This window comes from Mirounga leonina, unplaced genomic scaffold (assembly GCF_011800145.1).
Source record: "Mirounga leonina isolate KUSES-001 unplaced genomic scaffold, KU_Mleo_1.0 Mir_125, whole genome shotgun sequence".
Lineage (NCBI taxonomy): Eukaryota > Metazoa > Chordata > Mammalia > Carnivora > Phocidae > Mirounga > Mirounga leonina.
Genome location: NW_023270305.1, coordinates 45,846,423 through 45,873,431, shown reverse-complemented (window position 1 = coordinate 45,873,431; position 27,009 = coordinate 45,846,423). Strand labels below are relative to the sequence as shown.

The window sequence follows — 27,009 nt, the reverse complement described above, 5'->3', positions numbered from 1 at the left end:
TTTAAATAAGGATTGTAAATTAGATTATATTATTGAATCAATATAAAAATTTTAGATGTGATGATGGTATTGCATATAGGAGAATGTACTTATTCTTAGGAGATGCATGTTGAAGTATTTAGGGGTAAAGTATCATCATGTCTGCAACTTAGTTTCCAAAGCTTCAGCAAAAATAAAACAAATGTGGAAATGTTAACAACTGGTATATCTAGGTTAGGATATACATAAGAGTTTTTTGTCATATATTTTTGTCATATATTTTTACTTTTCTGTGTTTGAAATTTTTCAAAATAAAAAGTTGGAGGAACATTCTTGGCATTTTCATTCAAGTTACTCAATCTCAGGTAAGTTTTTAATTCATTCAATAAAAATTTATTGAGCACTTACTGCATGTTACATACTCATAGGTGCTGGGGAGTGGTGATGAACTACATAGATAAGATCATTCTCTAATTTTCAGTTTCCTCATCCATAGAAAGGACGTAGAATAATAGCATCCCCTATAGAAGCACTATGCTTGGTTCTGAGTAGGCACTCAATAAATGTTGGCTATTATGATTAATCAATTTTCTCCACTGTTGATCTAATTTCATTTATTTGATGATTTGGGTCTTTCAATTCTACTGTAAATAAAAATGTATGCTCTTTCATCTTATGTATTATTCTTCCCATGATGTTACTAGTCGTCTTATTTTTGTTATTATTAGGGCATTTGAAGTTTTGGAGAGAAGATATTATATGAAATCAAAGCAAAGATGAAATTAAAAGTGGTTAGTGGCATATTTTTCAAATTAGGCTTTTATTTGCTGGGGTATTCTAAGGTCCAAAGTTTATTATATTCATACAGATTTTATTGGTGATTATGTTCTGGTCTAAGACTGGGTTATAGACTAGAAGCAACTAAAGAAAGGTTTCTAAATTAAAAAAAATACTAGCTCTTGAACTGATTAAATATTAAATAACACTGGAAACTCCTTAATATTCTATGCCAACAATATTCTATTTTGTTGTTCTATGCAACAACAAAACTGTGTCTATGTAACATGGTATTTTATCTATGAGTAAGAGCACTCCTTCCCTCCATTCTACTCCACCCACTCATGTTCTCAGATGCTAATGGCTTGGTCTGATAAATGTACAGTTCATTCTAGGCCCATACCATAAAATTTATCATTAAGTCCCCAAACTTTCCTTTCTGTGTAGAATGTGATCATAGCTTATAACTTATTATATAAAATAATTTTAATGCTTTAGTACTAAAAACAACCAAACTAAAGATTATTCATATAACTTGCAAAATAATACTTAAAACTCATTGAGGTGACCCAATAATTAAAAATAAGTGATACTTTTGGGTTAAGTTGATTTTCAGGTGTTTATTCCCAGACATAAAACAAAACATTTCTATTTTCCTGTTTCTCTCTTACAGCTTTTGAGAAGACTAAAACAATGATTCATGTATTTCCATTAATAGTAAGCATCCCATCTACCTTATGGGTTGCACATTGCATTTCAGTACAGTCTTGTCCACTAACAATATAGCAAATTATTTTTATTATACAATCTGGGTAGGATTAAAATAAATAATACAGAAATAATTTAACAAATCTTTATGGAATACCTACTATATTCCAGGTTTGGGGAACATAAAAATAAATAAATGGTCCCTGCCTTCAAGAAGCTCACAGTCTAACGGGGGAGGCAGACGAATTTTAATGTAGTAGACAGCTTTAAGAGTGGTATGTACAAAGAACTATGGGAACTCTATTGAAGGTCACTTAATCCAGAATGGTAGGATCTAGAGATGGTTTCCAGATCAAGAGAGTAAGTTTTACAAAAGGGTTTGCCAAGAAGAGAGTTTGGTGGGTGGGAGGGTGAGAGGAATTTCTCTAGAAGGGATTGCTAACTAGTCCTAGAGACTGCACTGCCTGATCTTCAAGGCCCCTTCCAGCCAATCCTCACCTGCTTGATCCAACAAAGGGAATTTGTATAGAGTGAGGCATCTTTCTGATATTGTGTCCATTTGTTAGATACAGGTTTCCTGGATGCTTCTTTTTTGTGCTATGGAGCACAATTTAAGAAGAAAATGCCATACTAACTTAAAATGTTTTGTAAACACTTTTTACTATGATGCTGACCACAGATTCAGAATGAACAATCTGGTATAGTGAGTACTATACCATCTACTTTTAAGAAAAAGAGAACTAAAATTAAACTGAAGGTTCCTGAAGAGCTATAAACTTAAATCAGGTATATACCGTTCTCTAAAATAATATATATATTTTTCTTTTAAATGTGAGGAAAACAAAAAGGACCTTAAGTCCTTTGCCTTGGTTATCTACGAGGAGTACACTAGATGGTGCTATAAGGCTGTTAGAAAGAGAGCTTTTACCAAGAAAAACAGTGTGGCAGTTCAAGTGTTACCGGAAACTTTCCATTGTCCCTGAGAACAGTTCCAGGTCTGTAGGCAAGTAATGGGAATCTTAGTCTCACAAGTTTTAGCCTTCTGGTCAGGTTAATTTTAAACTAAACCACAAGTTTAACACATTTTAAAATGGGCTCAATGTTTGACAATTCAATCTGATTCCACTGAAATGGATATTTTAAAGTTATTGAAATATAAGTGTATTACACTCTACATTTAAATATAGTGATTAATTTCATTTAGGTAGTCTTCCTAGTGTTGTCTACTTCCAGTTATGAGCCTAATTATGTCTACTGCTGAATGAATCTCTAATCAGTTTCTTCAAATGGTTTCCTGAATTTTTGAATTACTATTCAGTAGAAAATATCAATCAAACTCTCTTGTCATTAGAGTACTGCAATATGCTGATACAAATACATGAAGCAATACATTTTGAAATCACTCTATCCGTATAGTATTTCCTACATACACAACATTTCATGATTCTTCTACCTTACAATAAAACCAGAAAAATTTTTATGAAAGTGCAGAATAAAAACAGTTTGACTTTCATAATATTTTCTACTTAGTTTTCTTTTAAATGTTAAACATTAAAATGGTAAACAAAAAAATGAACCTAAGAGTCATTTTTGTTTGAAAGTCTCAAAGTTACAAGATCTTTGTAATTTTCTGGCTTATCTTTCCAGTTCTGCTTCTAGAATTTCCCCCCACGTATCTACATCCATTGGGTACATGATTTTTTCTGGTAGGCTCAGAGGAGAACATATGTTGCTGTATCTGCCACTTAGCCATTCGTGTTTCACTTTACTCTTCTGGTAATTCCTCAATAGTATTACCTGAAAGAGGTAAATCATCACTGTTAAAGAATGTAGTAGGTGGTTGGTCAGTGAGTTTGTTTAAAACTAGAGGAGCTGATTGATAGGACTGAAAAGAAGATTAAGTATTTACACTGATACACACATACACTAATAAATGTGTTGTGTGTGTATGTGTGTGTGTGGGCGTATGTATATGTGTACATATGCAAAGTGAGCCATGGAGTTTGCTGTGAGTTTTGGATAAAGTAGAATGAAGTAGCTAACGGAGGAATGTGCCTAAATTTAGGATTTAAAAAAATGTAAAAGGATGGATGGGATGGTGTGGTTTGTAGGAGAAGAATAATAATTCAACTTCAACTCCAAAAGCCAACACACTCTGTATGCCACTCCGTCTCTGAAATCCTACCTCCTCAGGCAGAAGGTGGGGTTGGCTCAAACCTACCACCATATTGTCAAGAACACTGCAGACTACAAAGACTAAACTTACTCTCCAGGAATATCCACTTTCTAGATCATCATCTATTTCTCTTTGGCACACAGCTCTTAGAGTCAAGCAATGAGGTTTCCACAAGGAGTCACTGTTTCTTACTGTGTTATTCCAGCTCCTGCAGGTTACTGAAGCCCTGCACAAACTCCGAATGTCTAGCTGACTGAAAATTTTAAAAGTAACTTCTGGAGGCAGCAGTTCAACAAAGTTATTTTGACTCTCTTTTTTTTCCTTCTCAGCATCCACAGAATTCAATTCTATGCCAGAAACTCTTGAATTATTGTTCCTCTTGGAGTTTTTCTGCATAGTTTGATGTTTTAGCAAATTATCCTCATATGTAACCTAGAAGGCAAAGTTTAAACATACTCAGTCTCTTCAGATCAGACGACAGAACCTACTCTGAGCCAGATACGTTCTGGGTATGATTGAAAGAATCTTAACTTTCTTGACTTGAGTTTTTCAACCTGTAAAATGGGGCCAATGATGCATCTCTCCTGTGTGTTCCTAAAAGGATTAACAGGGATTATATGTAAAGCATCAGCTTCACATCTGAATTGCACATGGGAGGCACTCAACACATGTTACTTCCCTTCTTCTTTTAAAATGTTTTTAGTAAACGGGCTTGTTTCTAAACATTTGTTTTTCTGTTCCCAGAGAACATTATCTAAAAAAGAGAAGTGATTCTTCACAGACTACAACTTGAGTTTAGTAGTAGAAATGACTATTGTGGGAACATATTCGATTCCAAGCATTTGCCAAAAATACTTCTGAAAATGTGTATGATTCAATTCTCTTCAACTCCTAAATACTTGTCTGTGGGAGCTGATGCCTTATCATTAAGTTCTTCATCTACAATCTGTGATTTAATCATAAATCTGATGGACTTTTGTAGGGTATATAATTATTTATCTACTTGTACCTAATGGGTAGGTGCTCACAGATGACATAAATACTATCTGAAATGGACAAGAGGTTGAAGTCCAGGTTATAATGACACAAGGTCTCAAATATTCAGTTCAGTTATAAGATTAGTGGTTTAGAAATGGCCTCTTGAAGCTATCCTACATGCATAATTATGTAACTAACAACAATAAACAATGTTTGTAATTCAGCTAGGTACAGCATATAATTAAAGATGGGTAGGCTTCCAAAATCAGCTGAGACCATGGAGCTATCTTTGCATATAAAGACAGCTCATATTAAAATCAGTTTATTCCATGCTGCACTTTCTTTTGTGTGTGTGTGTGTGTGTGTGTGTGTGTGTGTGTGTGACAGTGCAGGAAGAGGGGTTTGTTAAATGCTTCTTTTTAATTCAGCTAATGATTATTCCCCTTTCTAGACATGTTACTCACCTATGTTTCTGGACTTGCCAAGGCCACAGTTGCTCCCATTCATTTGGTTGTTTATGATCCGAATTAGCTTTGGTGGTTAGAATTTTAATGCCTCTGCTCAACAGAGAACTTCCTCTCCAAGTTTTGGGGAAGTAAGAAAGCAAACTGATAGAAACAAATTCATGAGTCAAGAGCAAGTTTTTGCCACGGAACTCATCTCTCTCACCATCAAACAAACCAAGCCAAACTACTATATTCTTGAAAAAAATTTCATATTAAGAGAACATTACCGTGCACTTAAACATTTGTTACTTTTCCCAGAATCTCAATGGTGAATAAAATGCATCTTCTCGTTACAGTTCTTCCCCAGGAGGCAAATGAATTTTTTGAATTTAACAGCTGGGGGTACCTTGGTGAGGTTCCTAAGCTCCCACTAGGCATCTTCTTCTAAGTCCAGTTTTGCCTGGATACCTGGACAACTATCCCTCTTCTGCCCCTTCTTGTTTATGAACCATATTTTGCTGAATTACCTCTCTAGTTAGGTAAGAGCTCGCCCCTTTTCCGGCGTCACGAGGAGGGAGGGATCGGGAGGCAGCGCAGACCAACCCCGCAGGTCGGAAGGAATGACCCCACATCCCACTGAGCCACCCTCTTTGAGGGGCTCGCGCAGTCTGCAGCTGCCCGAGTCCAAAGAACACGGAGCAATGACAAATAAGCGACAATAACCGTCAGCACCGACTGTCACCACAGCTCTAAGGAGCTGAGCCGAAGCTGAGCTGTCCAGACGTCGGCTAGAAGGGAAGACCCTCCTACCTCCAGGGCCTTGGTAGCTCCTCCAGCGAATTAAATCCTTTGGAATTCGAATCCTTCGCCATAGTCCCTCCAGTCCCGCCCACTGTAGCTCCGCCTTGCTGACTCGGATTTCGTACAGGCGTAGAGAGAAGCGCGCGTTGCCTTTTGGGAGTGGTAGTTTTACCAGGGCGTCTCAGCTCAGCAAGAGAGGAGAAGGAGGCGCCAAGGACTACAAGGCCCGGCATCCTCCACGGCGGGTGGCGGTGAGAAAGGTGGGGGGGGTGGTTAACCCGGGCTTTTAAAAAATAGTTTTGAGGCGGAGTGTTGGAAGAATCCCGGCGCGCGTCACTGGTCGGAAAGGGGAGGCGGGACTCGGACGCGGAGCTGGGGCCTGGGCTGAGCGAGGCCTGGAGACACTCGAGCGGAGCCTGTGCTCCTCCTCCCCCTGCGTTTTTCTGAGGGCCTGCCTTGGCCCCGCGCGTGTCCATGGAAGGCGGAAACGGCTGCGGGGACCGTCTCCTTGCGAAGGGGTGTAGTCCTCGCCGCCATGTCCGGGGGCTTCGAGCTGCAGCCGCAGGACGGCGGCCCCCGGGTGGCCCTGGCCCCCGGGGAGACGGTGATCGGCCGCGGGCCGCTGCTGGGAGTAAGTGTGGCAGGGAGGCTCTGCCGGACCCAGAGAGCCGTGCGAGGTCCTCGTTGTTTCCTGAAGCCCTGCTCCCCGGTTCTGGCTTCCCCACCACGCCGGCCCTGCATGTCTGGATTTTAGAAGTTTGGGAGCAGGACGTTTTCCAGTCAACTTTAATCAACTCACAAACGTTTCCTTATGTTGCCTTTAAAAAGCACAGACTTGTATTATCATTATTACATTCTTATCCAGAGGTCGGCAAACTAATGTCCCTGAGTCCAAATCCAGCCTGTTTTTATACGGGCCCACGTAGTAAGAATGGTTCTTAAGTTTTAAAATGTGAAATGTAACAAACAAAAAGCCTGCTAGCCTTTCAGGGAGAATATTGGCCCAAGGATTGAGGATATTGTCTCTTGGCCTGACAAGCTACGGTATTTATAGTAGAATCTGGCCCTTTACAGAAAAAGTTTGCCAACCTCTGATCTTATCTTTCCTAGAATAATTTCTTTTAAGCTTTTGGCCTCTTGTCGGACTGCGTGAGCCTTACTTTTACTGTAATAGTCTTTTTCAATAATATCAGCAGCTAACCCTTATGTAGCGTGTAATGTTCCTGGCGTTGATCTAAGGACTTTACCTATACCAACTTTTTAACCCATTCAAAATCCTGTGAGTTAGGTGCTCTTATCTTCATTGTTCGGATGAGAAAATGGAGCCATAGAGTGGTTATTGAAAGGGCACACATAAGATTTTGGACGCGTAGTGCCACTGAGCTATATATTCTCCACCGTCTTTAGGATGTTTAGGAGTTTGAAAATTTTCCTGTTGCATTCTGGAATTTTATAGGTCTCTACCTCAAACATACGTTGTCGTTTTAACATTCAGCGTATCTTTAGTGCCTACTTTGTGTAGCACATTCGCTGATGGTAGCACTGTGGTGTTTGTTACAAAGATGAATGAGATGTGGGTCTCTGCCCTCTAGAAGTTTTCTCTTAGGCTCTGGAGACAAACCTGTGTCGGTGAGCTAATATCAGAGTAAAGAGTGTGGACTATTATCCCGCTAACCTCCAGTGTCTAAGTGGAACCATTGATATTAGCCTTAGGACCCTTCTCTGAGAGGAAAAGGAGTGGTAATTGGGGGTTCCGATGTGGACGTCTATGCTAAAGCGGTGTGTGTATATGTGTTCGTGTGCATATGTGTATATGCAGTAAGATTATTGAGAAAGTTAAAGTTTACGTGCCGTTAATTTTATTTATTTATTTATTTATTAGCATATAATGTATTATTTGTTTCAGGGCTACAGGTCTATAATTCATCAGTCTTGCACAATACACAGCGCTCCCCACAACACGTACCCTCCCCAGTGTCCATCACCCAGCCATTCCATCCCTCCCACCCCCCTCCACTCCAGCAACCCTCAGTTTGTTTCCTGAGATTAAGAGTCTCTTATGGTGCTGTTAATTTCTTTACTGGACGAGTAATTACTTAAATGTTTAGGTAATATTCTGTTACTTTTCTCCATAGTTAAACATTTGAGAGAACTGCCTGGGAGGTTTTTTTTTCCTCCCACCCTCCCTCTTCTCTTTCTCCATATCTATGAAATTTTACAGAGTATGTGCTTCATCCAAAAATCTTATGTCTGGTGACAATTGAGTTTTGATTTGCTTAACAAATTGTATCACCAGTACAGAGTACTGTGGATCTGGTTAAAAGATCGATGAATTTTAGGCTTATGTTTTATAAACATGGCAACAGGTTACAGACTCTTTCATTGTTTGTAGCTTGATCTTTGTATTATAGGCTTGCTAAGGTGAAATGAGCCTGTTGGTTTCTGTCTTAAAATGGTAAGGAGTAGAAAGGAGTAGGTTAGTCTATCTGGTCAGAATTTTGCTTCTCCTTTTCAAATAATCATTCAGTGATGAGATTCTCTTGCCAAGTTTGGCAGCTATTAGAAGTGGTTATGAACAATGTCCTAAATGTGTTGAAGGAAAAATTTGAAGAACAAACAAATCAGTTTGTGGTTTTATTTTTTTTTTAATTTTTATTTTTTTAAAAGATTTTATTTATTTATTTGAGAGAGAGAGAATGAGAGAGAGCATGAGAGGGGGGAGGGTCAGAGGGAGAAGCAGGCTTCCCGCTGAGCAGGGAGCCCGATGCGGGACTCCATCCAGGGACTCCAGGATCATGACCCGAGCCGAAGGCAGTCGCTTAACCAACTGAGCCACCCAGGCACCCCCAGTTTGTGGTTTTAAAGATTTTGGAGCTGTCGTGTTTCTTTCTTTGCAGTGGTTAAAACTCAACATGATGGAGGCGACTGGGTGGCTCAGTTGGTTAAGCGTCTGCCTTCCACTCAGGTCTGATCTCCAGGACGGGGTCTTGGGATTGAGCCCTGCCAGGCTCCCTGCTCAGTGGGTCTGCTTCTTCCTCTCCCTCTGTGTCTCCCCGCCCCCCCCCACCCCACTCTCTCTCTCTCTCTCTCAAATAAATAAAATCTTAACAAACAAACAAACAATAACAACTCACCATTAGGGCATGTTTCAAACAGCAGCAATTCCAGTGAGGGTTCTTTTTTTTGTAGTGTGAGAGAGCAAGGACTTAGTTAAAGTAGGAAAATTCAGGAAGTTCATTGTAAATTATTCATAATATAATGATTAATTATTACTATGTGATGATTAATAATGATGATTTGGGAACTCACTTAACAAGTCATGTTTTTTGGAGATAAGTTTCACAGGCCTCCATGGCCGTACAAGCATAAAGGTTTATAATTCCAGTGTGTAAAATGGGCTTGGTGGTGAAACAATTTGATAAGAATGTCTTTACATCTTTACAGTGGCAGGAAAACCCTTATAGATAACAGAGCACAGTGAAATTTAATTTTCTTGTGCCATTTGCTTTAGTGGGAGTCATCAGTGAACCCAAGGTCTTTGTTTACTAGGTTGTATTCTGTTTTATGGTCCATACCAGTTAAAGGTTTTACAGCAGAATGAATCTCCATGGAATTATCCTGGGTGAAAGCAGCCAATCCCAAAGGTTACATATTGTATGAATTTATTTATATAACATTATTGAAATGACAAATTATAAATATGGAGAACAGATTCCTGGTTGCCAAGAGTTACAAGAAAGGGGGAGGGGAGTAGGAGGGAATTGGGATGGCTATAACATAGCAACATGAGGGATTTTTGTGGTGATGGAAATGTTTTGTATCTTGACTGTATCAATATCAATATCTGGTTGGGATATTGTATTATAGTGTTGCAAGATGTTACCACTGGGGAAAACTGGGGATATGGTACAAGAGATTTTTCTGTATTGTATCTTCCAATTATATGTGAACCTACAATTATCTTAAATAAAAAATTTACTTTTAAAAAAGGTTTTACAGTACAGCATCTTAAGCAACAGAGTACCTTTAGGCCAAATTATTTGCTTTATAGTTTTTCTTAAAGAAAGCTGATTATACTCTTTTTAAAAAGCTGGTTATACCGTTAAGTGAAAACTACTATTTCTGATTTCAAATTTTCCTTTTTCTGTTTTGATAGGGATTATATGACACATTTCTCTCTGATCTTTTTCCTCCAAGGGAATAGGACAACAGAGCTATCTAGTTAGTCTTCCTAATGGCAGGTGTATTGGAATTGACTGCTTTGACTGAAAAGAGAAGAGGCCTTCAGTTGCGGGTGGAGTTAGTCAGGGGCTCTAGTATAGACTTTCCTGGCATCAGTTCACCACGTGTAAGAATGCTCTAAGTGTCCTACAAAGTTTACACAAAGTAACCAGTAACTGCTCTGGCCTGGCAACTCTGTATTATTTCTGCTTGTTGCAGAAGCTCACTGGCTGTTCTGGAATGCTGGTCCTACCTGGTCCCTAGGGATGTGCCAAGCACTCCTAGCTGCTGGATATTCCTCCTCCCCGCCCCCCACCCCTTGCCACTAGGCACCTTAATTATTGAGCCTAATACAGTGCCTGGTACATAGTAGGCCTTCAAAGCACATGATCTCTTTCTTTTCCATGTCTCTGCTTTTCATTCTACCAACCCTCAAGAAGAGCCTACTTGTAACTTAGGTGTGAAAAGGATATAGAATTTTGAAGTGAATTTAAGTGTAGTAAAGAAACAGTGCTATCAACTGCTAAAGTGTATGAAGTAACATTCATGATGGATTAAATGTTAGCATTTTTCCTATTTTATTGACTAATAATATAGTGAATTCAGAAAGTAGTTGAATATATACCAGTCAGAATGGAGGGGTGAAAGAGAAACAAGTTGGGGGCACCTGGGTGGCTCAGTCGTTAAGCGTCTGCCTTTGGCTCAGGTCATGATCCCAGAATCCTGGGATAGAGCCCCACATTGGGTTCCCTGCCAGCGGGGAGCCTGCTTTTCCCTCTCCAGCTCCCCCCCTGCTTGTGTTCCCTCTCTCAGTCTGTCTCTGTCAAATAAATAAATAAAAAATCTTTAAAAAAAAAAAAAAGAGAAACAAGTTGTTACTGTCAAGAAACTTACAGTTTCATAGGTATGAGAGATAGAGGAACAGGTAACTAAACAGTGGTTGCAACCTCAAATGGGGACTGGAGCCAGGCAGGCACCTTGAGTGAGTGAAATTGGAGGGAGTAAGAAAAACAGGGATGATGGTAAATAAATCACAGCAGTGTCGTAGATTACAACTGCCTCAGTTTTGGGAAGGCCACAAGGAAAGGGATCCGTAATGTGGTCCCTGCTATTCACTTCCATACCCACCTGGTAACAGTGACCTATTCTTTTCAAGAGTAGTAAGAAATCTGGATTTTTAGACATAACCTCTGACTTTTCAAAGGTCACATTTAATTAAAAGTTTTGTTTCAGTACCATGAGCCGAACAGAAAAGAATGTTCCATGATACAGAGAGGTATAGGAAGGAACCCTCAGTCAAGATGAGGGGTCAGGGAAGGTTTTCATGAATTCAGTGACGTTGAGCTGACTTTGAAGTGAAAGAACAGTTAGAAGTTTGGTAGGTAGAGAGTCGGTGGTAGAGAGGGAAAGGCCTTCAGGCTAAGTGGATGTATGATGTATGGTTTCCTGGCTCTACGATGGAAAGTGTATGACATGTTGGATGACTGGATAGGTGCTGACTAGGCTTGTGGGATAATCACATTACATTACTGTTCCCCTTTAACTTTCAGAGACATTGCTTTTATATAGGATGTATCTTTCTTTTTTAAAATAGGGTTTATTTTACTGAGCAGTTTTAGGTTCATGGCAGAATTGAGTGCAAAGTACAGAGAGTTTCCATATATACCTCTGCCTCTTCCCCTCCATACACACACACACACACAACCTCCCTCACTATCAACGTCTTGCACCGCAGTGGTATAGTCGATGAACCTATATTGACTTGTCATTATCATCCAAAGTCCATAGTTTAACACTAAGGTTCACTCTTGGTGCACATTCTGTGGGTTTTAACGAATGTGTAATGACACATATCAACTTTTATAGTATCACATAGAATAGTTTCACTGCCCTAAACATCCTTATGTTCTGTCCTTTATTTCTTCCTCTTCCAACCTCTGGCACCTACTGAATTTTTTACTGTCTCCGTAGCTCTACCTTTTCCAGAATATTATATAGTTGGAATTATACAGTATGTATATATAGACTTTCTTAGATTGGTTTCTTTCTTTCTTTCTTTTTTTAAGATTTTACTTATTTGAGAGAAGAGACAGAGCAGGAGCAGGAGAGGGTGGAGAGGTAGAGGGAGAAGCAGACTCCGCGCCGAGCAGGGAGCCCAGCTCGACTTGGGGCTCGATTCCAGGACCCTGGCATCATGACCTGAGCCGAAGGCAGACGCTTAACTGACTGAGCCAACCCGGCGCCCCTAGATTGGTTTCTTTCAATCAGTAATGTGTGTTTAAGGTTCCTCCATGTCTCCTCATTCCTTTTTAGTGATGAGTAATACTCCCTTGTCTGGATGTTCCACAGTTTATTCATTTACCTACTGAAGGATATCTTGGTTACTCCCAAGTTCTGGCAATTACGAATAAAGCTATTACAAACATCCACGTGCAAGTTTTTGTGTAGACATGTTTTTAGTTCATTTGGGTAAAAATACCAAGGAGCTCAATTGCTGGATCATATGGTAAGAGTGTGTTTAGTTTTGTAAGTAGCTGCAACTATCTTTCAATGTGGCTATACCATTTTGCATTCCCATCATAAGTGAATGATTTCCTGTTTTTCCACAATCTCACCAGCATTTTGTGTTGTCAGTGATTTGGGTTTTGGCCATTCTGATAGGTGTATGGTGAATTACTTTTCATACATATATATTCATATAAATTTCATATATATTTATTTATTTCGAAATCAAGCTCTCTAAACTGTCTCCTGGATACTACTCAGCCTTAATATGCCATCTCCTCACATGCCTCCATACCTCTTTTTGAGTTCCTTCCTCTGGTAATTGGATTCTGTAGGTAGCATTTGGGTATCTGTAATTTTAAAAACTCTGAAGATGATTCTGTTGCAAAATTAGAGTTGGAAACCTCTTCTAGACATACTAATAATGCTTGGCACAAATAATTCTTTAAGAAATGTCTGCTGAACTGAATTAAATAACTATTGAGACACTTTAATTTTCCGAAGTCTCAAGTGAGGGTTTAAACCCAGTTTTGTCTTCCTAAGTTCTGCTTCTGTTTTTACTCATTATGTTGCCTCTGTCATAATATATTCATAATAAGGATGATTCTCACATTTGGGTAGCATTCACTTTGCAAGTAACGTTGCAAGCCAAACAGGTTGGGTGAGTTGGGATTTCAGTGGTATCAAGTCAGCACAGTTCCATCCTATTGGCTAACAATTCAGCAACCTTGACTTAGGAGTTCAGAAGGTATTGGATTTTACTTTTTAAAATCTAAGTGATCCATATTTCACCGGTATTGTGGATTAAATAGATGTTTGTGAGGTAGCCTGATAACCTAACTACTATTATACAGTTAGTCTTATGGGAAAGTATTTCACAAGTTTCAAAGACCATTTCACATCCAGTATATTAATAACCTTTTAAAGAGAGCTTACTGGAATCTGTCTAGAGAGCCTCTGGCAAAAATCAAGTTTGTTTCCTCAAACTTGCCCTTGGTTAATATCAGAAAATGAACTTTGGTACATTCCAAGTGCAATAATATTAAATACTTTGTATCAACTAACTTTTGGCATGTTGAGGAATAAGATGGACTTACTTATCTAATGTTATGACAGAGTCTCAGTGTTGATTGAACTCTGGAGTGTGTCCTGGATCTGATAACTGGGAAGCAGTCTTGATAAGAAAATTTCATGGTTTGTCAACTGGTTTACAGTAACCAGCCTCCCATCCAAGTACTAACCAGGCCCCACCCTGCTTAGCTTCTGAGATCAGACGAGATTGGGTGTGTTTAGGGTGGTATGGCCATAGACTACAGTAACTAGTCTCTACTTAATTCAAGTCTTAATTTTAGATTTTCTTTACCTGCCACATACACAAGTTTGAGGAAAATATTTTATGTAAATTATGTCTGAAATAGATCCTGTGCTTCTTTAGGTTTATGCATTTTCTCATAATACAGGCCCAAATCCCATACCAGAGGGTTTTTTATTTTTCTCCACCACAAAAGTTTGAATTTGTCACTTTTTTATTTGTCTATTGTTGATAGAGCAAACTGGATAATCTTGTGTGACAGCACTGTAAGTTATAAAGTATTATATAAGAAAATTTTTATTATCTTAAGCATTTGGTGTGTTATGTAATTTATATTGGAAAAAACTAATCTTGCCTCTTCTCTATTCGTTTATGTTTATAGGAGCCAGGCTACGTGGGGATATTGTATTTATGAGATATATTATACCTGTCTGTGATATTCAGAAATTTCTCTAGGGAAACATTTTAAGAAAAATTAACTGCTGTTGGTTTTTCAGTAAATATATATAGGCAAAAGTGAAATGAAAGATACCATTGTATTCTATTTCAGGATCCAGTAGCTTTTCTGCTTTTTCTTTATTCAGGTTTGTTTTTTATTTTTAGAATGTTGGAAATAATAAACAAATAAGTCAGAGACCTTGATTCAAAACATCCACGCATTTCTGCTAGTAGCATAAGAAATCTTCATTTTGGGGGCGCCTGGGTGGCTCAGATGGTTAAGTGTCTGCCTTCGGCTCAGGTCATGATCCCAGGGTCTTGGGATCGAGCCCCGCATCAGGCTCCCTGCTCAAGTGGGAAGCCTGCTTCTCCCTCTCCCTCTGCCATTCTCTCCACTTGTGCTCTCTGGCTCTATCTCTCTGTCAAATAAATAAATAAAATCTTTAAAAAAAAAAAAAAAGAAATCTTCATTTTGTTTGACTTCAGTAAATGCCAAAAATAAATATTTGGCAAAGAAATCACAGTTCTTTTATGTTTTCATGTCTTTATCTTTTTTTAGCACAAACTTCATGTCTTAAAAGCAAGACATGAAGACAAGGAGAAAAGACTTGTCCTTATCATAATGCGTGAAACATTCAATTTAGACCCAGAAAATGAAAGATAAGGGATCCACATTTTATCGATACAAAAGTGATACAAAAACAGAGTCCTGTCCCCGTTCAAGAAACAGTATGAAGAATTCAAGTAAAAAGGGTTGGTTTGTTCTGTAGTATCTGAAGAAGAATTGCTATCATTTTATCTGTTGTTAACAAAGGATAGGGGTGGGTGCCTGGGTGGCTCAGTCGTTAAGTGTCTGTCTTCAGCTCAGGTCATGATCCCTGGGTCCTGGGATCGAGCCCCACATGGGGCTCCCTGCTCAGTGGGAAGCCTTCTTCTACTTCTCCCTCTGCTTGCCATTCCCCCTGATTATGCTCACTCTATCTCTCTTTCTATGTCAAATAAATAAATAAAATATTAAAAAAACAAAGGATAGGGGTGATTTCAGCATTACCTGTTAGCCTGTGTATCCTTCAGCTCCTGCCATATGTTATGCAACCTTTTTAATATTAAAAAAAAATTCTTGGGCTTGAATGTTCAATTTGGTTAGCTTCTCTGACTAGCTGATCATACATGAATTTATTGTTAGATGTCCAGTATCAATATAACAGTTGTTGGAGTAAAGGATATTAATCATAATTGCTTTTGGCTACAAGTAACAAATGGTGACAAACAGCAGCTTAATCAAATTTTCTTTTGTAAGAGAATCTCTGGGGCAGTAGTTCCAGGACCAGTGCAGATACTCAAGGAATGGCCTCTTCTGTGTTCCTCCTTTTTCATCCTTTGCAGGTGGCTTGCACGCCTGCAGTCATGAGATGGTTGCTGTACTTTGAAGTGTCCCATTTACACAGTAAGAAAAGAAGAAGGCAGAGATCAAAAAAAAAAAAAGTCCATGCCAGCTGAGCCTGTTCCTGGTTATCATGAAGACAATCATCTTTCCAGAAGCTCCACTGTTTTAATATGGAGATTTTGTTGTTTTGTTCAGGAATGGTGAGGCCAACAGGTTAAAAGATGCTTGCCATTGAAAAGATAATTTATTACTCATAGTTCCCAAGAGAAAGAAGGGCACACAGGGCCATGCGGGGCCACATGAGGTTGGTTGAAGGCAGAAGACAGAGCTAGGGGAACTGCAGGAAAGCCTTTCTTATGGTTTTCTCAGCAATGAATGGGCAAGGCAAAGTAAGCAGGTGTAGGATGGTCTAGTTTAAATAATGTTATGGGGCTCTGAGCTGTAGGGGCTGCCCCTAGTTGTCTGATGCCTAGCCCTGGGGTGATTGGGGCAGCATAAGAGCCAGGTAAAGCCATAATTGGGAGTACAGGCTTCAGATTGGTTAGTTTGCTTATGAAAGGTATACTCGTAGGTGAGTCATTTACTGTCTCTAAGAAGCCTGTAACCCTGGGAGAGGTAACCCTTCCTTAGTTCAAGATGCGAAATATCAAAACATTAGATGCGGAAACTAGAAAATGTGGTTAATACACACTCTTATATCCTTTGCTAGAGCTTGTCATTTGGCCATTCATAGCTACAGGGAATTCTGGGCACTTGGATATTTTTAAATGGGTACATTCTTATCCTCAATAAAAGTGGAATAAATATTAGTATGGAAGAGGAAATTAATAGCTATTGATTAAGCAACTAGCAGCATCTGGTACACAATGTCACATGTGAAGAAATGGCATCTAAAAGTACAGGCGTAGTTTAAAGCATAAGTTGCGGGGCGCCTGGGTGGCTTAGTTGGTTAAGCAACTGCCTTCGGCTCAGGTCATGATCCCTGGGTCCTGGGATCAAGTCCCGCAATGGGCTCCCCCTGCTCTGCTGGGAGTCTGCATCTCCCTCTGCCTCTGCGTGCCACTCCCCCTGCTTGTGCGCTCTCTGTCTCTCTCTTTCTCTCTCTCTGTGTCAAATAAGTAAATCTTTAAAAAAAAATCGTAAGTTGCAAATTCAAATGCCTGCAGAGACCAGGTATACAATAGTGAGGTGTGCTCAGTGGAAGATTATAGGGAGTGCTGGGGTCTATGGTGAGATGGAAGGTACATATACTTTTCAAAGCAAAACTTAAAAAAAAAAAAAAAAAAGAGAAGAAAAACCTGAATGAAAAACCTGGCTACCAGTTTGTGGTGCCTAGTCTAAAACAGAGGTGAAAAAAGTTACAACTAAATAGGAAGAGGCTTATTAATTTTACTGAAATAACTGTAAATAAAATTATACTTCATTTATGTTATTTAACAATCATATGCTACATTTTCTAGGTTATTTATTTATTTTTAGAGCATGCTTGCGTGTGTGCGAGCAGGGGTGAGGTATAGGGAGAAGGAGAGAGAGAATAATCTTAAGCAGGCTCCACACCCATCCACACCCATCCACACCCTATGCGGGGCTCAGTCTCACAACTGAGATCATGACCTGAGCCGAAATCAAGAGTCAGAGGCCTAACTGGCTAAGCTACCCAGGCGCCCCGAAATTGTTGATGATGTTGTGTGATCACTTTGGGAAGGTGGTGTCTGTCAGACTTCTCCAGTAAAGACACAATTCCCTTTGTGAGTAATTTGTGCAATGATGCTTTGAGACTTCAGGAATATTCTTTTTCCCATCAAGCACTCACCTGAAAGTTAACATCCAATGATCTTTACTGAGTCAATTATTATATTGGTAGTAACAAAATAGTGATTTTCTGGTTTGATAATTTCTTCATTAGTTGGCATTCTTTTATGAATATGAGCTTTTCCTCCCAGCCCTAGCCTCAGCCCCTTTCTCGAGTTCTGTATGAACTCATGGATTATTTTGTATTCAAAGTGTGTTGTATTCCATTATTATCATTATTCATATTGATGCCCAAATTGTTCCCAATTTTGCTGGACCATTGAGCTGCTGGATGTGAGATTTATTTTCATTATTTCTCAATCAAGGTGTGACTATTTTGGGGAGTGATCTTATCTGTGCCCCACTACCCCTAGCTTACCCCTAGCTTCTCACTCCCTCTCTTTTTCCCTCCCAGTTGTCACTTGACTTTCTGTTCCAGCATAGTAGCATTTGGTTGCATTTGGTGTTTCTTTCCCCTCTTACATGTAAACTTTGTGGTCATCTCTGTTTCCTATTGTGCTTTAGATGTGAATATAGGTGGCTTTATTTGTTCTATTTGTTGATCTCTGATTTTTTGTATGGTGTGATTAGTATTTAGGTGGCTACAGTTATTTGATAGGAAATTGGAATTCCTCTATTTTAACTATTTTTATGGCTTTCTAAAGATGTGAAATGTCTGACTTTCAAATAAAGTTTTCATTTAAACAGGGTAATCAATAAACTTGGGTAAGTATTTAGTACCTTTTGAAGTATGTTATGCCATTTGTTCCTAGTCTCAATAGCTTCTAGCCAGTGCTATCTTTTTGAGTCTTTGGGTTTCTTTGCTTTTCTATAGCTTTTGTCTTTCCACTTGCAGACCAACATCAGTCATTTTCCCCCATTGCCAATGCACCGCCTACTAAGCCTTATCTACTTTATTGTCTACTGTGAGTAGACAATTGGGAATTCAGACGAGATTGGGTACATTCAGCGTGGTATTGCCATAGACTTGGGAATTCAGATAACACATCTTGTTAGACTTGGGTATGACATTAGAATAAATAGGACCAATTGAAAACCTGAAGACCTTCTGGAGCTTTCTTTAGGGCTTGATTTTCTGAGAATGTCTATTTGCTTATTAAATAGTCATTCTGCCTTATTTCCAGTTCTTTAATATGTTCTAGTTTATATTCAGTTAAGCTGATGGTAAATAATCTAAAAAATTATATTTTATGTAATGATAATGAGGGAGGAAATATAGTTTTTTTTTTTTAAGAAAGATTTTATTTATTTATTTGACACGCAGAGAGAGGGTGAGATCACAAGTAGGCAGACAGGCAGGCAGAGGGTGAGGGAGAAGCAGGCTCCCCGCTGAGCACGGATACCGATGTGGGGCTGGATCCCAGTATGCTGGGATCATGACCCGAGCCGAAGGCAGATGCTCAACCGACTGAGCCACCCAGGTGCCCCATGGAGGAAATACAGTTTTAAAAGGAAGAGTGTGCCTAGAATCAGATTCCTTCTGTTCAAGTCCCAGTCCTGCTGCTTATTGGCTGTGTAACTTTAAGTAGTTGCTTAACCTCACTGTACTTGTATTTCTCACTTATAAAATAAAGATAATAGTGTCTTCTCTGCAACTTTTGTGAAGATTAAAAAAGATAATACATGATAAATAATAAAACAGTGCCTTGGTCTTGATAAATAATTGCTATTACAGTTAATATAGTAGTAAGAATATATGGGTATTTACTCTGCACAAGGAACAGTGATCTCTGTTTAATAAAGCAGGCCATCAGCTCCTTAGGGTAATCTATTTATGACCTAGCCTCCACATACCCTCTACCTTCTACCCTCCCCACACCCATCCTGAAATTAAAATAAGCCCCAATGATAATTTGTTAAAAGCTTCCTGTAGAGATGACATAAATTATTATTTTCTAACTTACTCATTATTTAGAGGTATAGTTTAAAAGGGACTATTATAGCTAAATGCCCAAATAACATTAATTTGAAAGGCTCTTTAAAAAACACTTTTTTTTGGTATGCTATAGAAATGCACAGCTTGCCATGAAATTACATTGTTATGGAATGATATGTCCACTAGAGGTCATGTTATGCTTTCATATATATATTTTTTTCATGCTAGTGTCAGGAAAGCCTATTTCAAAGAAAGACTGAGATAGAAAAAGTCCATTATCGCTTCCTGCAAAAATATGGTTTGAAAAAGAAAGAAACCCAAGCTGGACTATTACAGGAACCATCATTGCGTGCCATGGTTTTATATTTGACAGTCTGCTGCAAATGGATTTGTATTGTTGAAGTTAGCAATGAGATCTTACTACCCAAGTTAGAATTAGAAGCTTCTTACTCCCTGACACAGAGTAATTTTCTTTTCTTGAAACTGTTTCTGAATGATTATATGCAGGTATAGAATCATATATGACTATTTTCCCCACATATTTATTCTTATTAATGAGTATGGATTTGGAGTGCTACCTACTCAAGGAGTGGCCTACACAAGTTACTTCAGGTCTCTAGACTTCCAGTTTCCAAATTTGTAAAATGTGAATAATAGCTATGGCAGTATTATGGTGAATCTCAACATTTAAGTGAAAGTTCTATGCAAATGATGAAATCTGCACATGGTAAATTAGGTTATCGGGTAACTGCTGGTGTTTTTGGCTCACAAGGCACACAATGGGGGAGAATATAGGAACCTCCAAATTTCTTCTCTCCCTTTTTTTTTTTTTTTAACATATAATGTATTATTTGTTTCAGAGGTACAGGTCTGTGATTCAACAGTCATACACAATTCACAGCGCTCACTATAGCACATACCCTCCCCAGTGTCTATCACCCAGCCACCCCATCCCTCCCACCCCTCTTCTCTCCTTTCTGATAATTAGTTTGTATTTACTTTTCTGAACTGTTGGGGCCAACAGTGTATATACTTTAAGTGGGCTACTTTTAAGATACTTTATTTTAAAAAATGTTCTAAAAATTAACTGGAGCTGTTGCAATACACATATATGGAATTCATTCAACTGTGCCTATTTTTATATAGTCATGGTCTTACATGCAGAACTGCTCTCTGATTAAAAAAATGAGTACTGATTCCTGGTACTTTCACATTTTTGCAAGTTTTTGCAGAACTAATGGGTTTAATTGAATTAGGCATTGCTGTAGTCTGTTTTTACTGATAATTTTGGTCCTTAGGTGGATAATAATCAGAGTTGAAGTGATAGATACTAAGGTGATCCAGAGATGGGCCGAATAATTACGGTGTTAAGTAAAGTTTGTGCTTAACATGTTTTCATTATGTATCTGCCACAAATAACAAAGGCAATCCTAACTGTTGTGTTTATAGCCTTGCAGGGAAGGCTCAATTGGCAATTTTAGCATTTAAAGTGCAAATGATTTTTAAACTTTGGTATGCAGAAGTGCTTGTGAGGGGAAGTAGAACATTGTTGGCTCAAAACAGGAAGCAAATCTATTCATTATACATTATTATGTGATATTAATATATGCGTATATATTGTTTTATATATATACACACACACATATATAAATGATAATCTCTGCTGCATGTGAATATTTGGTTTTCATCACTGCCCCTCCCACCTTCCTGTTTTCTGAACTACTACTGATGGCCCTAGAGCTCCAGTGCAGGTCTGCCTGACCCTAAAACTTGTAGTCACCCCTTTATATTTACCAGACTGCTGCTCCTTAAATCCTTTTGTCATCAAAACATACTATATATTTCTTATATTTGAAAGGTTTCTTAATAAGTACACCACATACAGATTTTTTTCTCATTTTATGGATTTTATTGATAAGAATCCCTACAAAATGTCTATCTTGAATGGAAACCATCATGAAAGGTTTTGGGATGTGTTAGATTCCAAGTTTGGGTCTCTGCTCTGCCATTTATTCTTCTTATGACCTTGGGCATGTCCCTTAATCTCAGAGTTGTTTAATTATCTGTTCAATGAGGACAATCATTTTAATACGCAGTTGCTGAGGGACTATTTCATATCTAACCTACTAATTTCAGAAACCTTGCTATGGGTTTTGTTGTTGTTGTTGTTACTGTTGTTTTTTATGGAGGTAGCTGTGTTTGAAATGTTTATTTTTTTTCCCCTGTAGATAACAGACAAGAGAGTGTCCAGAAGACATGCCATTCTTGAGGTGGTCGGTGGTCAACTTCGAATCAAACCGGTATATATGTTATTCATGACTTGTTTTTAACTTTTTGCCTCTCACCTTTTTATAGCTCCTGATTAAAGTGGCTTATTTTCTAAGGTTATGGAAATAGAGAATGAATGTCAGAATATATCCTTCTTATTTCCAGAGGATAATTGGGAGATAAAGATCTAAACTTTTTAAAGTATTTATTTTCCCATAAAGCAGTGCTACATTTACCTAGTTAGAACTGTAGTGAAAGATGACTGCCAGTTCATGTATACATTATGACTGGGTATTACAAATAAGATTCTATAAGAAAGCCTGTAACTATATAATGGTTTGTTTTGGGGAGGTGAGGTAGTGACTGAAGTCACTTAAATATTACAGGGTTGTATTTTAAGAGATTTCTGTACCTCTGTGTGTCGAATTGAATATTTCTAAAATTTAAACCTTGTTCAACTTTAGGGTTGCATAAATAGTTTTAATTTGAAAGTTCTTGTTGAGGGCTAAAATTTTAATTGCTTGCTTTATAGTTTGAGCATTGATGTATCATAGGGATATTAGTTTCTGAGGATGTAATGTGATTATTCCTTTCCATTTGCACAATGTGTTATATAGGAGAATAAAACATGTATGAGGGTCCATCTGTTTTGGACTAGATGCCGTGGCGGTAAAATTATTATGGAACGAAATTCATTAACTTGTAACATTTTTAAACCTATATGTATTTTCATCTTATACGTATGCTGCCTTTGGTATCATTAGTTCTTTCTTTTACACATAAAGTACTTTTATTATCCTGTGTTGAGCTGTTTTCAAATTTGAGAAGTATCCTTTTAATTCTAGTATTGGAAAAGTTTTGAATAAAGCTGAATTTACCCCATCTGAACATTGAATAAATACTTTAAAAAAGGTTTGTATATCATTCTGCATTGTCTTCGTGTCTTGAGAAGTGCTGATATCTATAGTCAGCTCTCCTGTGAGAACCCATTTATTTACCATCAGCTGTTCATCTCTGAATCCTCTCCAACTATCCTCTTAGATGAGACTTACTAGATCAGAAACTTGTTGAGTATAGGAACACTGACCCATCTTTGTATCTTTAGTATCTAGCATAATGCTGAGCACACAGTAGGTACTTAATTCATATTTGTGAATGCATGAAGAAATGCTGCAGTGAGAACTATACATGACATGTCTAAAAGTGGAGATATCATGAATTTTTACAAAATTATGTTATTCCTAGCACCTAAGTTCTTTTTTTTTTTTTAAGATTTTATTTATTTGACAGAGAAAGAGAGAGAGAGAGAGCACAAGCAGGGGGAGCGGGAGAGGAAGCAGACTCCCTGCTGAGCAAGGAGCCTGATGTGGGGCTCGATCCCAGGACCCTGGGATCCTGACCTGAACTGAAGACAGACGCCTAACCCACTGACCTACCCAGGTGCCCCCTAGCACCTAATTTCTAACACCATTTCAATGACCAACTATGGCCTAAAATAAACAAGTTTGTTTTTATTGTTACTGAAGCACATTAAGGTAGAGAATATAGGAATCTCTAAATTCCCATCCTGCCTTCTCTGATAGATCATATCATTACTTTATATTTACTTTTTTTCAAAATAGTAATTATGGCAAATAATACACATGGCTCCTCAAGTGGAATACCTACAACTTAATACTACATTATTTAGATTTACTACTCTATCATTCATGTTAACGAAATGGAGAACTTCTAATGAGTACTTACTTTTGGAAAAGTGTAACATTTAAATAGTCCTTGATGATTAGATTTCTAGTTATTTTTGATACCAAAGCAGAGACTATCAGCCCTGCAAGTAGGTTTATAGACTTTTCTAGATTTGCATTATTAGTATCCAAATCCTACTATGTATACATATATCATAGAAAATAAATCAAAAGCCAAGAGTATTCTTTATGCAACTTATAAAGACAGATCCTTGGTCAATACCTATAATTCTTGATGTTTTTGAAGCTTTGTTTTTGTTTCAAATAACATCTGAAAAATTTGTAGTAGCAGAAGAGTTGTAGACAATGACATGATCCATTTTGAGAACTCAGCACATTTATTTGTAAGCAAATTAATCAACTGAATTGTGAAAAATTGAATATTAGATTTTCTTTTTCCATTCTTATTTACTCAGTGCTAAGAAGAAACCCTTCTTATAACAAAAGTTACACGGCATTAAATTTTTTATGTATCAAAAGTAGGCCATTTGGGAAACCATCAGTTTACCTAATGCTTGAATATTGAAAAACTTACTTATATTTATATTTTAAAACCTAGAATGTTTTCCAAATTGGCTTAATAAAGATGCTTAACTAGAGTTGTGTCTATACTTGGATGAAAAGTATTCAGATATATTTTGAACATCTATGATTATTCAAAAAAAGTAGTAATAACATAAAATAAGTATACTTATATTAAAATTTTGTTAATGAAAAATTCTCTCTTTGAGTTAAACTTTATTTTTTTGTGAAGTGGGTCAAATTTCTGCACAGGAGTTTAGTAATTTTTTAATTAAAGGAAGATATCTTTTCGAAAACATCCTTCTCCTTTACTTGGTCTTTAATTAGACTGTACTCATATAAAACAACTATATGAAGTCAACAAGTGTCTTTTGAGTATTAAACTGTGGTAGATACAAAATTAGAAGCTAGAGCAAAAATTCCTCATGAGATTATAAATATGAAACTAAAATTTGGTATAATATTGTTTATGCATACCTTTGTTTATACTTATCTTTTAAATATTATTTAATATAATTTATGAACTTTCTAGTAAATGTAACCTTATATACTTGGGAGAAAGACAAGTATTTTTTACCCTTTCTTGGTAGCATTAGTTTTGACAATGTAGAATATCAAGGCTCTCTGGAGAATGCATAATTTTACATAGTCAGCAAGTTGTCAAATGGGAATTAGAACTCAGGTTCTTTGAAATCTGTGCAGTATTTTTTTTTTTTCATTATATTTCCCAAGTCAGGATTCTTTTGCCATTTGCTATTCTCTTCTTTAAAAAAAAAATTCTTGAAGTTGAAAGTAACTTGATTTTTCTTCACAAGAAGTTTTGGTGCCTTCAGTTGGATAGAATTTTACAACTGAAAGCACTTTTAGATTCAGTCTTATATATGTGGGAATTTGATTTGGGCCAGACCTGGCATTGCTTATCGGTAGACAAGAGGACTTTTCATCAATAAATGGTACTGGGAGAGTTTGTTATTTGCTTGTGGGAAAAAAATTAGATCCCTACCTCAAACCATACATACAAATCAGCTTTAGGTGGTTTAAATGTGAAAGTTAAAACTATAAAACTGTTAGATTATATAGGAAAAAAAAAACCTTTGTGACCTTAGGGTAGAGAAGAGTTTTAAAATAAGCTATAAAAAGAAAGACTGAAAAAAATCCAATTACAGGGGCACCTGGGTGGCTCAGTCAGTTAAGCATCTGCCTTCAGCTCAGATCATGGTCCCAGGGTCATGGGATCGAGCCCTGCATCGGGCTCCCTGCTCAGCGGAGAGCCTGCTTCTCCCTCTCCCCCTGCCTGCTGCTCCCCCTGCTTGTGCTCTCCCTCTCTCTCTCTCTGTCAAATAAATAAAGTCTTAAAAAAAATCCAATTACATTAAAATTAAGAACCTTTGCTTATCAAGGATTATAATGAAAATGGAAAATGTAACAGGAAGAAGTTATTTAAAACACATATAATTGACAAAGGAATGATATCCAAAATATATAGCAAATGCCTTCAATCAATGAGAAAAAGAGAAACAATCCAGTAGAAAAATGGGCTGAAGACTTGAGTGGCACATTATAGAATTGGAAATCTGACTGTTTAGTAAATATGATGAAGGTGCTCAGCCCTCTTACTAAGTAGAGAAATGTAATGAAACTGCAATGAGATACTAACACCCAACAAATTACAAAAACGAAAAGTCTAACAATTTCAAGTGTTGATGAGGATGTAGAACAAGTAGAATAGTTATAAAGTTTGGGTGGGAGCTTAAATGTTGCAGCCACTTTGGAAAATAGCTTGATACTATTTCCTAAAGATGAAGGCATGCATTCCCTACAAGCCAGACCTCACACACACATAAGTACCAATAGATGTGTACAAGAACCTGAAGAGCAAAATTTCTTATATCACAGCAGAAAACTAGACACAACATAAATTTCCATCAACAATGGAATTGATAAATATATTGTGATATATTCATTTAATGAAATATCCTACAACAGTGAAGACAAATTATAGTGAAAGCATGAAAAAAATGGATTAGAGTCAGGAACATGATAATGATAAAAGCAACCTTGGAAGAATATATATAGTATAGCTTCATTTACATAAGATTAAAAATTCTACAAAATAAATATTCACTGTCATAAACTTAGGTGATAAAACCATAAAGAAAATTTCCTAAGGAAGTGATAAACATAACAGGTGGTATAATAATTACCTCTGAGGGAACTGAGAAGAGACAGGGATAAGGAAAGACTCAAAAGGGACATCAGAAGTTAATATACTTTTTCTGAAACTGTATGATGGGTCCACACTTAATATCTAACCTGTATTAGGTTTTCTTTTTTTTTTTTTTTTTTAAGATTTTATTTATTTGACAGAGAGATTGAAAGTGAGCACAAGCAGGCAGAGCTGCAGGCAGAGGGAGAGGGAGAAGCAGACTCCCTGCTGGGCAGAGAGCCTGATGTGGGGCTCAATCCCAGGACCCTGAGATCATGACCTGAGCTGAAGGCAGACGCTTAACTGACTAAGCCATCCAGATGCCCTGTATTATGTTTTCAAAAAATTATTATGGAATCCTTATGACATGAAAAAGGTGTAGAGAATAGTACAGTGTGGTGCAGTTCCTTCCGTAACGCCAAACTACCAAACACTGGAAGACATGAAAAAGTGTATTTATTTTTAAGGAAATGTACAATTCTAGTACTAGAATTTGATTGTTCTTTTAGAACAATATTTAATTGGGTTTTGAATTTTATTCCATGAATTATTTACACCATGCCAGTTGAAGAAAAACTGCTTCTTGGACTTGGTGATGTATGCATAGGTCCTTTGCTTTATGTAATGCTTGATTTCTTGTTTATGTTAATGTAGTTTCAACAAAACGCCTATCTCCTTGAAATAGATATATTTATTTATTCAGCTGTTTATTGTAGCTGTACCTTCAAGGTGCGATTTAGAGAAATTTAGAAAAATTCTAAACTGACCTTAATTGTGAACAGAAATGTTAAGGTCTTGAAAATAATGAGATAGACCAGCAACTTCTAATTCATTCATTTTACCTTTATGTGT

The 27,009-nt window shown here is 37.5% G+C and overlaps 2 protein-coding genes across 5 annotated transcripts in view; one reads left to right on the top strand and one right to left on the bottom strand.

Moving 5' to 3' along the window:
• Positions 1–1,356: 1,356 nt before the first annotated feature.
• FBXO48 (F-box protein 48) lies at positions 1,357–6,022 on the bottom strand. 4 transcript variants are annotated; one of them, XR_004678541.1, is made up of 3 exons: positions 5,083–6,022; positions 3,833–4,072; positions 1,357–3,261 (listed from the first exon to the last, which is right to left on the bottom strand). XR_004678541.1 is itself a non-coding variant. In XM_035001397.1 (3 exons), the coding sequence occupies exons 2-3, from the start codon at positions 4,034–4,036 to the stop codon at positions 3,100–3,102; spliced, it is 468 nt and encodes a 155-aa protein (XP_034857288.1). In that variant the 5' UTR covers positions 4,037–4,072; positions 5,083–6,022; the 3' UTR covers positions 1,357–3,099. The 4 variants fall into 4 exon arrangements, 2 of the variants coding, with proteins under 2 accessions (XP_034857288.1, XP_034857289.1); XM_035001397.1 differs by having other exon boundaries at positions 3,731–4,072; XR_004678540.1 differs by having other exon boundaries at positions 3,152–4,072; positions 5,083–5,226; positions 5,592–6,021.
• Positions 6,023–6,213: 191 nt separating this feature from the next.
• Positions 6,214–27,009, top strand: part of APLF (aprataxin and PNKP like factor) — a 90,224-nt gene continuing 69,428 nt past the window's right edge. Inside the window, exons 1-2 of the mRNA XM_035001396.1 lie at positions 6,214–6,496; positions 21,645–21,716. Of these exons, the coding sequence (XP_034857287.1) occupies positions 6,401–6,496; positions 21,645–21,716 (168 nt within the window). The 5' untranslated portion in view covers positions 6,214–6,400. The remainder of the gene's footprint in view (positions 6,497–21,644; positions 21,717–27,009) is intronic.